Source organism: Eriocheir sinensis, chromosome 2 (assembly GCF_024679095.1).
Source record: "Eriocheir sinensis breed Jianghai 21 chromosome 2, ASM2467909v1, whole genome shotgun sequence".
NCBI lineage: Eukaryota > Metazoa > Arthropoda > Malacostraca > Decapoda > Varunidae > Eriocheir > Eriocheir sinensis.
The window spans coordinates 17434993-17447252 of record NC_066510.1 but is presented as its reverse complement, the minus strand read 5'-3'; the positions used below and the strand labels follow the sequence as shown (position 1 = coordinate 17447252).

The 12260-nt window shown below is 46.6% G+C and overlaps 1 protein-coding gene across 1 annotated transcript in view; it reads left to right on the top strand.

Annotated features, from left to right (window-relative positions):
• LOC127000345 (protein lin-28 homolog) overlaps window positions 1-12260 on the top strand; it is a 67809-nt gene that overhangs the window by 8009 nt on the left and 47540 nt on the right. The window contains exon 2 of the mRNA XM_050863967.1: window positions 6447-6553. Within this exon, the coding sequence (XP_050719924.1) occupies window positions 6447-6553 (107 nt within the window). The remainder of the gene's footprint in view (window positions 1-6446; window positions 6554-12260) is intronic.

The following is a 12260-nucleotide window of genomic DNA, read 5'->3' as shown; positions in this document are numbered from 1 at the left end:
TCTGTCCCTTTCCTTCCTTACCTTTTTCCTCCTCTAAAAGTGCTAATGGATGTTCCCACTTTGAGATGTTTGTAATTCCTGCGCTGCAAGTCTGATTTGGACCATAACAAAAACACCTTCACTCCTTCACATCCCATTCTGCCCCCTCCACGTCGTCCTCCTCTTCCCAACTTCCTTAATTCTCGTTAATAGCGCTAATTTGCGAGACGTTCCCACCTTGAGAAGTTTGTAATTCCTGCATTCTAAGTTTGATTCGGACAAGAAAAGACGCACCCTCACTCCCTCTGTTCCCCACCCGCCTCTTCCTTGCCTCCTTCCTCTTCTTGAATGGTGCTAACGCGCAAGATGTTTGTAATTCCTGCACTGCAACAAGTCGGATTCGGGCCAAACCTGCCCCAACCACCGCGCCGCTGTTGAGGGTCTTTTTACCTCCACACCTGGCCGTGCCGCTCCCTGTGTTACGTCACCGCGTTGCCCAGTTGCCCGGCCCCTGGAGGAGGTAGTCAGACCAATGATTTTTTTCTTCTTCTTTTTTGTCCAGTCTTGAGGTGATGGTGTTTTAACTTTATTGTCAATGGAAGCAGGCTTACTAATCAGGTGTGTGTGTGTGTGTGTGTGTGTGTGTGTGTGTGTGTGTGTGTGTGTGTGTGTGTGTGTGTGTGTGTTTGCATGGGTTACCTGGTTGATCGTTCTGTTTTATTTGGCTTACACGTTTGATTTGCTGTTTTTCTCCTTTCTTTTCGGGTGTTTTTTGAGGTAGTTGTGTTCAGTTTTACCGCCAGAGAAAGCAAGTTTATTAGTTCGGTATGTGTGTGTGTGTTCGTGGTTTATATACCTGGTTTATCACTTTGTTTTATCTCTTTTTTTGAGATTGATTTTTTTTTTTATACATTTTGAAGTAGTTTAATTTTATCGCCCGGGAGAGGAGGTTTTAATTAACTTTTCCGGTGCTTCACAAACCTTATCGCCTTGTCTTATCTCCTGTATATGCTCCTGATTTGATTTTCTCCCCCGTTTTTTAAGTTATGGTGTTTAATTCTATGGCCAGGGAGAGCAGGTTTAACAGTTCGGTGTGTGTGTTCGTGGTTTACATACTTTATCTTGTGTATGGTAGTTTTACTGTTTGTTTTTCTTTTTAATGTTTCTGAGGCAGTTGTGTTTAATTTTATACCCAGGGAAGGAAAAAGAGATGGGAAGGAAGGGAAATGAAATGGAAAGGAAGAGAAAGAAGAGAACAAAGGAATAAAGAGATGGTATGAAGGAATGGAAGAGAAGGGGAGGAAAGAGAAAAGCTGATGAAGAGATAGAGGAAGATGAACTAGATGACATGTAGGAAAAAGAGATAGGAAGGAAGGAATAGGAGGGAGAGGAAGAGAAACCTTGTGAAGAGGAAGGAAAAAGGATTACAACGTTACATAAGGTCAAAAGAGTATAGAGATGATGTTTGTAGGAAACGAGTGAGTAAATCTTAGATAGATTGATAGATAGAAGCTTGATACAGTAGGTTCGATGTGTGTATGTTCGTGTGTTTCTTCGTCTAATCTCGTGTGTGGTGGATTTGCTGTCTGTTTTTTTTTTTTTTACGTTTCTGAGGTAGTGTTTTAATTCTATCGCGAAGTAGAGCAGGTTAAGTATAGTCCATTGCGGGTTAAATTTCCTTCACGTCACTTTAAAATCCACCCGTCTCTTTTGCCATCCCCGCGTAAGGCTGATTGATCTCTTCGTCTTCACATTCCTTATCCTCCTCCTCCTCCTCCCGCGTTCATGTCCTTTTGGGGTAATGTTTGACTTCATGATTCATCGTTAGTGGGGGATGCGTCGCTCTCTCTCTCTCTCCCTCCCTCCCTCTCTCTCTCTCCTCTCCCGGGCAGGTTACTAATGTGTTGTAGCTTACCTGTTCTGTAGCTTATTGTTCTTACTTAGCTTCTCCTCTTCTTGTTTACTGCTGCTGATAAAGTCTTATTCTTGTTAATTTCCCTTCTCTTATAATTCCTTCCCCTTCTGTCTCTCTCCGCCATATGACCACAGATGTTTCGCCCACTTAGCGAAACTTTCCTTTTCTTGTTATTTTTGCGTTTTGTTGATTTGTTAGTTGTATATTTTGTCTTTTTGTGATTTTTTTATATGGTTCTTTCTCATCCTCTTTTTTTTCTCTTCCTCTTTCTCTTCATCTCCTCGTCTTACTCTTCATGTTCTTTATCTCGTTATTGCTGTTCTTGTTGTTCTTGTTCTTTTTGTCCTTGTTCTTCTGGTTCCTCCTCCTCCTCCTCCTCCTACGCCTCCTGCTCTTCTTCTTCCTGACACACTGCATAGCTTCGAAGGTCGGACGAAGCTGGGCAGGCTCGGCGGGGTGACAGACAAACAGGCTCTCATAAACGGTATGACTGACGGATTGATTGGACGAAACTCATCATGAAACCACGCCCGTCATAATGATTTATCGCAGGAGTAAGGTGACGGAGGATTACCAATCATCACCGCCATCATCATCATCATCATCATCATCATCATCATCGGCCTTTAGCACCGTTGCCATCACCCGAGAGTCGAGAGAGGTTGTTTGGGTTAGTGGTGAGGCAGGGAAGGAGGGAGAGAGGTGAGCAGAACAAGGGCCGATTGGGAGGGCAGCGTGTTCCCTGTACTTGTGTGGCCTCCCCATGTCGCCCACACACACACACACACACACACACACACACACACACACACACACACAGGCGCCACGACATCTGTACACACGGCCACTTCGTCATTATATTAGACCACGGAGCGTCGCCAAGGAATATTGATTCACTTCGATGTGGCATTAGTGTAGCACGATCCTTATTTGTTTGGCCTACCTAAAGCTGTGCATCTCGTTTTTATCATCCAGCATGAGTCCAGCTTGAGTTTGCTACACACGGGGGCGCCCAGACTTACACGAGGGCAGAGGAACGAAGCTTAAGTGTCCAGGAAAGGATTGACAAGAAATGGAGGGCGACGGAGACTTCATTTATCTCTGGACGCGGGGGCTCATTTGACTCACATCAGTTGCCCCAATACGCCGCTATCGCCGCCACCATCAAGCCCCGTCCTGCTCACCTCCAGCCACGGCTTCGTCTTCCCCGCATAACCCATTCCTCTTCTGCACCGGTCGAGGTCTGAGGGAGTTTCAGGAGGAGTTCTGTCGTGTGTGCGTGTGTGTGTGTGTGTGAGGGTGGTGGTGACAGCGGTGGAGGGGGGTAGGGTGGTGGTGGTAGGGTATGGAGGTCGAAGGTTTAGGGTCGGGATGTGGGGTATCTTCCATAGGCCTACCTGCACTGGGGGAAGGGAAGGGGGGCAGGGCAACAGATGCTATCACGGTGGTGTGGGGGCTGGACGTGTTTTCTCTCTCTCTCTCTCTCTCTCTCTCTCTCTCTCTCTCTCTCTCTCTCTCTCTCTCTCTCTCTCTCTCTCTCTCTCTCTCTCTCTCTCTCTCTCTCTCTCTCTGTATATGTTTGTTTTTTCTCTATTTAGACCCTTTCTTTATTTTCTTCCACATTCTCTTTCTCTTCCTTTTAATCTTCTCTTATACGCTATATCTTTAATTTCCCTCAAGTGTTTCACAGTCTTCTGCTCCTTTTCCTCCTTCCTGTTATAATACTCGTACAATCTCCTCCTCTGCTGATTCCCCTCCTCACGACCTCCCTTGCTTGATCTCTCCCTTCCTTTCCTACCTTCAAACTCAAGAACTGCTTTTGCCTTTCCTCTCCTCTCCCTGCTTCTCTCTGACCGGCCTCAAGCCTTGTCCTATTCCCTGCTTAGGTTGCGATGTTGATTACTCTTTTCCTCCTCTTTCTTCTCTGTCTTCTGCTGCTCATTCTCCCTTTTTCTCCCTCTAAATTGTGCCTCTTCTTTCTCCTATCTATCTGAGCACCCCAGTCAATACTTACACACAAACACACACACAAAAAAAACACTAACACAAACAAATCCTGTCTCTTTCTCCCCCTATTTTTAATCCCTGCTCGCCTCCTTTGTAGACTGAACGAGTGAGAGTGTTAATAGCGAGTGGGTTAGGGAGTGAGAAAGTGACAGCGAGTGAGTGAGTAGCCTTCTTCCCTGGGCCCCGCACGGACAGACAGACAGACGGACACACGGACGGAGGCTGGCTGGTGGGCCGTGAAAGTTGGCGATTCTATTGAACTTTCGCCTCCAGCGGCCTTGGAAGGGAAGGTCTTGGTCTTGCCGCCTCGAAAGGTTGCCACTCTCGAGTTTACCTTTTTTTCGGTGTTGGTGTGTGTATTTTTTAAGGGTTGGGTGAATGGGTATTGTGGATAAGTTTGCGTGTTATCATTAGTAGTTTTATTTATTATTTTGTGTATTACCTTGGGATATACGTGTTTATTTTTCGCGATACACGCTTCGTTTAACTTGATGGCATTACAGCTACATATCCTATATACCCTTGGCCTTGTTAATTATTTATGCGGTTCCGTCTTCATCAATACATGTAAGAGTGACCTTCACGTAGGCCATGATTCGTATGCCTCTTCCTTCCTTTACTTCTCAGTTACTTGAAGACTGACAGATAGAAAGGACACTGACAGTCAGACAGGTACATACAAGCAAACACTTACCTTAATGCATACATACAGACAGAGAGACGGGTAGCAGACAGGCATACAGACAGGCAGACAGGCTACCTAGCAGACACAAAGAGTAATGCTATTAAAGTATGCATGAGCACATTCTTCAGAAATAGAAAGACACCATAAATTGCGGATCGACCGTCGGTTCTCGGAGACAATTCAGTCCACGCCGCGGCCCTGGGTGGAGTGGTCGGGGTGGCTCGGTACTCGGCTCACCCCGGCACCACATTCTCGCACTCCAGGGTCCGTGCAACAGTAAACCATCAACGTAACGGCCGTATACGAGAGCCAGTCACCGTGAGTCAAGTCAAACCGGATCCAGAAATATCGTGAGTCAAACATCGAAAAATAGTTCACCGATGAGGAATTATTGTTGTGTGGCTTACTCGGTGTGGCTCCTGGTGTGTGTGTGTGTTTGTGTGTGTGTGTGTGTGTGTGTGTGTGTGTGTGTGTGTGTGTGTGTGTGTGTGTGTGTGTGTGCGACGCCGTGTAGGTGGCTCTGTGTATGGTTCTGTGTATGTGCCTTCCGATAAGTGGTTGCGAATAAGGTGCCGGCGTGATAAAAATGATCAACGTTTTTTGGCACAACAATATGTAAGTCTGAAAAAAAAAGAATTGAGAAACTTGCGATTGAATCCGTCTCTCTATATATAGCATGCGCCGAGTCGCCGATCGCTTATGAGTTAAAGTCACCATATTAAACATTTAAGGGCTTACACACTCACATTTGATAAGGCTTTCGTAGAAGAGGTTGCTGTGTGCATTTCCATGGGTATTTTTATGAGCCTATTGGTAGTTTAACAAGGCTTACCTACCATGAGCGTGAAAAACCACCCATGAGAACCCGAATAACCACCTCTTTTGGCCTATGGAAATACCTGTGAGAGCTGAAAGCGTCCGAAAATACGGTCCTCAGTCTCGGACATACATTGTGAGTGTGAGTGACAAGCCGTGACGTGATGTGGGGCGAGGTGAGGTGAGATGAGGTGTGGTGGGATGAGAGGAGGCAGGGTGAGGGAATGAGAGGCGGGGTGAGAGGAGGCGGGGTGAGGGAAGGAGAGGCGGGGTGAGGTGAGGCGGGGTAAGAGGAGGCGGGGTGAGGGAAGGAGAGGCGGGGTGAGGGAAGAGCATTCAAGAAGACGTGCTTCATTCAAACGTTTCCTCCCCCGCCACCTGCACACTGACTCAGCACATCCTTGCACACCATTTCCTCGCCTCACTAGAGATGGGGGAGTCCCCGCCACGCCCTCCCGGAACCTGTGTTACCTGTGATGGTGGAGCGACACCTGTACAGCCACTGCAAGCTTGACACCTGTGGAATTACATCAGATTACTTTTCGTCCGTCTAGTTCACCTATTTTGACTGACTGGATTTACTTTGTATCACTTTCGAGGATTTCTGTTTTTCATATATATTTGACTTTTTTTTCGAGAGGGTTTTCCATGAGCTCCGGAAGTGTATGTCAGGAAGCATCTTATCGTCTATATTTCGCGATGTGCATTTGTTTGTGTGTTTGGTCTTATTATCCTGTGTAGCTTTCCGTCCTTGATCCGCTTCCCTTCGCTGTAAAAAGCCTCCGGATGTCACACACAATTATATTACCTACTTAACATATACCTGGATCTCTTTCTTCCACGCCCAGAACAACTTTTTACACACCTTTGACTCTTCCCTTAATTTATGTGTGTTGTGTGTATGTGTAAAGTGTGATGAAGGTGGAGTGACTAACGGACAAACAATTTTTTACCCACCTTTGACTCTTCCCTTAATATGTGTAGTGTGTATATGTAAAGTATGATGAAGGTGGAACGACTAACGAGGCATGTTTTGTTCCGCAGGGGAGGTGGGGGTATGGCGGATAGGGAAGTGCAAATGGTTCAACGTTGCCAAAGGATGGGGCTTCGTCACCCCCGACGATGGAGGACAAGACGTCTTCGTGCACCAGGTAAGCTTCAAGTCTGCGTCCATTGTTTTGTTCTTCCTTCCTTCCTTCCTTCCTTCCTTCCTTCCCTGCTTGTATTCGTTCCTTCCTTACTTTCCTTTCATTCGTGTTTCTTCCTTGTGTTTCTCCTTCATCTTGTTTCCCTACTTGTTTCCTTCCTCTCTCCCGTCCTTTCTTTTATCCTTCGTTCGTTTTCCTTCTTTTCTCTCCTTCTGTCTTTCTTTCCCCACGCAGGTATCCCCCGAGAAAGCTAAATATATGTGTTTTAGAGTAGACATGTTGCATAGAAAGTTCAAGTTGCGTCGCTTCTCTTCATTTTTTCGTAAAGTTATTCGCCTCCGTTACTAGCGATGACTAATAACGTGTCTGTAGTAAAATGGGACACTATATACATATGCAGCAGGCAAGCTTTCTGTTCCTTTCTCTGCCATGTTTCTTCTTTCTCTTCTTTCTCCTCCTCCTCCTCCGTCTACTCCTCAGCTGTCACTCGCAAGGGCTCGGCCACTTTCCCTGATCACCCTCCTGACCAGCCCGAGCCCTGCCTGCCTACCCGCTGGCCGCCAGGAACACACCACGGTCACTAATTGTATACGGGCCCGATTAACATGATATTACTCTTGTGTAGCCTCCCCCGCAACGCCGCCGCCACCACCACCACCACCAACACCACCTCTACTATTATCACCACCTCCACCACCACCACCACCACTCTTTGATACCACTATTTCCTCTACCATCACCACCTCCACCAGTACTATCACTATCACTATCTTGTTCATCATCACTACTATCACCATCACCACTATTACCATGTACCCTCACTACCGTTACTACTACTACTACTACTACTACTACTACTACTACTACTACTACTACTACTACTTCTACTACTACCAAGTACAGTAACAACATACCTCCGCATACACCCACACATACAATATACCACGCGGTCCAACCATCACCACCACCACCACCACAAGACCATATGGACCGCTCGGCGCCTCCAGCCAGCCCGCCATCACTGCGTCATTAATTTCTCAATGACGGGGTCTGCGCCGCCTAATTGAGTGACTAGACAGGAAAAAAAACTCGGACAATTTCCTTTTTGACACATTGCTAAGTGGCGGGAAGAAGACAAGGTGTGTGTGTGTGTGTGTGTGTGTGTGTGTGTGTGTGTGTGTGTGTGTGTGTGTGTGAGAGAGAGAGGAAGTAGAAATATATAGGTTAGGATAGTGTTGATATATTCCCTGTATTTATAGCATTGAGAGAGAGAGTGAGAGAGAGAGAGAGAGAGAGAGAGAGAGAGAGAGAGAGAGAGAGAAGGGGGGTGGGGATGGAGATAAGCGAAATCGGATGCTGTATGGGACGCAGGATGAAGCAGTGGTTTTGGGATGTGGTTAGGTGAGAGGGGGGGGGGGTAGGGGTGTCATAGGGGTGTGGCGCGGACGTGACCGTGGTGACAGGGGAGTGAGCATATACGGAATGACAGCCACACTACAACCATACCTTCCCCCCTCCCCTCTCCCCCCGCCCACACACACACACACATCTTGCCTCCCTCACATACCGTCACATGCAATAACCTGACACAAAGAATAACAAATGACAACCACATCTTAGCCACATCTCAAGGAAGGGGAAGGAGGAATGAATGATGGTAAGGAGAATAAATAGGGAGGAAGGAAAGGAGATAGGTAGGGGTGTAAATAGTTAAGGAAGGAATTGATGGAAGAAAGGTAGATATGCAAGTAGGAAAGGAGGTAGAATGGGAGGTTGATATGGGAGGAGGGAAAAGGAAGGAAGGAAGGGACAGAGAGAGGGATGTAGTTTAGGAGGGGGGGAGAGAGAGACAGGCCGGAGATGAGGCTGGTAGGAATGGGAAGCACGCACACACACACACACACACACACACACACACACACACACACACACACACACACACACACACACACACACACACACACACACACACACACACCAAGTCAACCTTATCGCCAGAGCAGTTTGCGGTTTTAACATAATCACGACCTGAAACGCAACACTCACATGGGATCTCACTCACACACACACACACACACACACACACACACACACACACACACACACACACACACACACACACACACAGGAAGGGAGGACGGATGACACAAACCCTCCCCCCCCAAAAAAAGAAGAAAAAAAACACCCCACTCACCCATTTATATAATATGAGGCGGAGGTGATGGGAATGGTGTGTGAGTAAGATGAGTAGGAAAAGGGCGTGGGTGGTGAGGAAGAGGAGGTAGAGGTTGAAGGAGGAAGGGAGGGTGCTGGAAGGATGAGTGGGTATATGGAACAGAATTGGATATGATTGGAAGAGCGATGAAGAAGAGAAGATAAGGGAAGGGGTGTGAAATAAAGAGGTTGATGGGGGTGAAGGAAACGAAAGAAGACAGAAAGGAAAGGAAGGAAGGAAGGAAGGAAGGAAGAAAGGAAGAAAGAAAGAAAGAAAGAAAGAGGAAAGGAAGGAAGACATAAGAAAGGAAGGAAGACAGACAGGAAAGGAAGGAAGACAGATAGGAAAGGAAGGAAGGAAGGAAGGAAGGAAGTTAGGACTGCATATAGAGAACTAGGAAACAAGAGAGACAAACTAGGTAACGGTGAAGGATATGAAGGAAAGAATAGTGTAGGCGTAAGTGGAAGCAGGTGGTGAATGTGGAGAATGTGGAGAGCAGGAAGTGGAAGTGACGGTATAAAAGGTATGCTAAGAATAAATAGAAGTGGAAGTATTAGAGCCGAGGACAGGAGGGAGAAAGAAGTGGGAATGTTGAGGAGGCAAAATAAGAGAACAGGTGTCGGAGGAAGCAAACAGTTAGATAGCAGATGGAGGTGGAAGAGGAAGTGATGAAGGTGGAGTAGGTGCTAGAAGTAGGGGTGGAGGTGGAAGGGGTGTTGGTGGAGGCGCCCAGTTGCTCCGGCGTTGGGCTGACGGAGGAAATGCCGCCAGAACCCTTCGCCCTTAACATTTCCGCCCCTCGTCCCAGCTACCTGCCGTCCACCTGCGGGAGGCGGCCAGGTGACGAAGAGGAGGCGGCTGCAGCGTATCAAGCGGTCACGGATTGCAGCTGGACGGAGGAGGAGTGGTGGTGGTGGTGGCCAGGTAGCTGAAGAAGGAAAGGAAAGGATGTAGGGATGAGAGGAGGGGTAGGTAGAGGAGGAAGAAGAGGAGGAGGAGGAGAAGGTTTAGGAAGAAGAGAAGGAGGATGCACTTTAGGGTTAATAAGGTAGGAGGAGGAGGAGGAGGAGGAAGAAGAAGAGGAGGTAAAGTGTTTGAGGTAATAGGCATTGAGTGTACTGCAGGTGAACAAATTGCAGCTCCAGGTGAGAGAGAGAGAGAGAGAGAGAGAGAGAGAGAGGGAGAGGGAGAGGGAGAGGGAGTATCCTTCTCACAACACGTCCTCAGCGGGTCTTTCCGTGTGACCGCAGAAGATAACAAAAACTGGGCCGGTAAACTTTTCAATTAACATCATCGGGCGAGAGGCGTGTCCGGTTATCTGCATGCATCCCCCACCCCCACCCACCCCACACACACTACACACTACACACGTCCAATGCATGAATAAGCCTATACCACACATATAAGCATTTATTCTGTCTTAAATTTAATGTGGTTATGATGTAGTTTTTATCCATGTATAGAATAGCAACTCCTTTTTGATAGATCTTCTCCATGACACAGGAAATAGTAATGCTAATATCCTCTTTTTTCCTCCTCTTCCTTCACCTAATCCTTTTCTTCCTCCTCTTCCTCTTTCTCTTTTTTCTCCTTTATCACTTAACACAATCATCCCGTGCATGCTTCCTAAGTATATAAAAACACACCACAAAGCTTGCAACTAATGATGATCGCCACCCATCGCATAATGACCTCAATAGCTGTTTGTCCTCGTATCCATTTATCTAAGTTTGCCCTCAAAGTCTTATTGGTATTAGTTTTTGTTGTCTTCCTTTCCTCTTTTTGTGTATGGATTTTGTCGGACCGGAAAACAGGTCTTCAATCTGCTCCCGTCACCCGAGGGAGGAGGAGGAGGAGGAGGAGGAGGAGGAGGAGGAGGAGGAGGAGGAGGAGGAGGAGGAGGAGGTTATGTCTTTCCTCTCACGTCTTTTCGCTTTTTGTGTCCATGTTTAACCATTGATGAGAGAGAGAGAGAGAGAGAGAGAGAGAGAGAGAGAGAGAGAGAGAGAGAGAGAGAGAGAGAGAGAGAATTAACAAAGAAACTATCTGATCGATGAAACACGTAACCAAATAATTTAATTGCTAAGTATCTAAGTAATTATTTTTCTTACTAACCAACTAACTTCCTAATGAGCTAATTAGATGCCTGTCTACTAACCTACCTACTTGTCTACTCACCCTCTATCCTATCTACATGTCTCTTTTTATATCTACCTAACTATCTACTTATCTACTTACTTAACTAGCTATATGTGTATTTATAAGTCTGAGGTCGGTATTATAAGACCTTTCGCTTCTCACATCAACTATTTCTAAAGGTCAAAGAGGGAATCAATTTATGAGTGTTTCTTCAGGTTCATGGTACAGGAGAAGGGTTAAACTACCACCAGGGTCATAAAACTACTCTTGGAAATACCCTAAACTCCCACGAAAGCCTTGTCAATTATGTAAACTCAGGCGACAAAATGTTTAGTAATACTGCCCTAAAGGTTTACTTCTCTATATATCTATCTGTGTTTATCTACCTGCCCACACATATAGCTAATCGACTTACATACACCTAATTCTACCTACGTAACTACTCAACAACCTAACTCATTATGCTTAACAAAACTGATCTATTTAAGCATGCATCCTCGTACACACTAATCCTCCTCTTCCTGTCCTCCTCTTAACCAACGAACAGCCCATCATCATCATCATCGTTTATGTCTCTAATACTTTTCTTTAACCTAATCTTAACTCTTTACATCCCCTTCAAACCTTTTTCCTCTTCTCTTTTCCTCTCCCATCCATCACCCATCGGAGCCCTATCATTTATATCTCTAATACTTTTCCCTAACCTACTCATATAACTTTTTACTTCCCCTTGTAAACTCTTTCTTCTTCACTCTCCCTGCCCCAACGTTGTCCATCCATCAGCCATCGGGGCCCATAAGGCGGAGAAACTGCGTGGTCTAAATTTGGTGTGTTTTACCTTATACTCTCGCGGGCTGTGGCTGGCTGCAGGGAGGCTGGTGCTCACGGCCTGTTCCCACACCTGTCATTAACCTATTAGCCCCTGGTGTCTTCCGGCCGCCTGGTCCTTCGTGGTGGTGGTGGTGGTGGTGGTGGTGTTGAAGGAAGCTACGTGGCTCGGAGATAGGTGATGGTGGTGGTGGTGGCGGTGATGGTGATGGTAATGGTAATATGTTGAAAGGATGTGCTGGAGGTGATGTGCGTGTGTGTGCGTGTGCGTGAGAGAGAGAGAGAGAGAGAGAGAGAGAGAGAGAGAGAGAGAGAGAGAGAGAGAGAGAGAGAGAGAGAGAGAGAGAGAGAGAGAGAGAGAGAGAGAGAGAGAGAGAGAGAGAGAGAGAGAGAGAGAGAGAGAGAGAGAGAGAGAGAGAGAGAGAGAGAGAGAGAGAGAGAGAGAGAGAGAGAGAGAGAGAGAGAGAGAGAGAGAGAGAGAGAGAGAGAGAGAGAGAGAGAGAGAGAGAGAGAGAGAGAGAGAGAGAG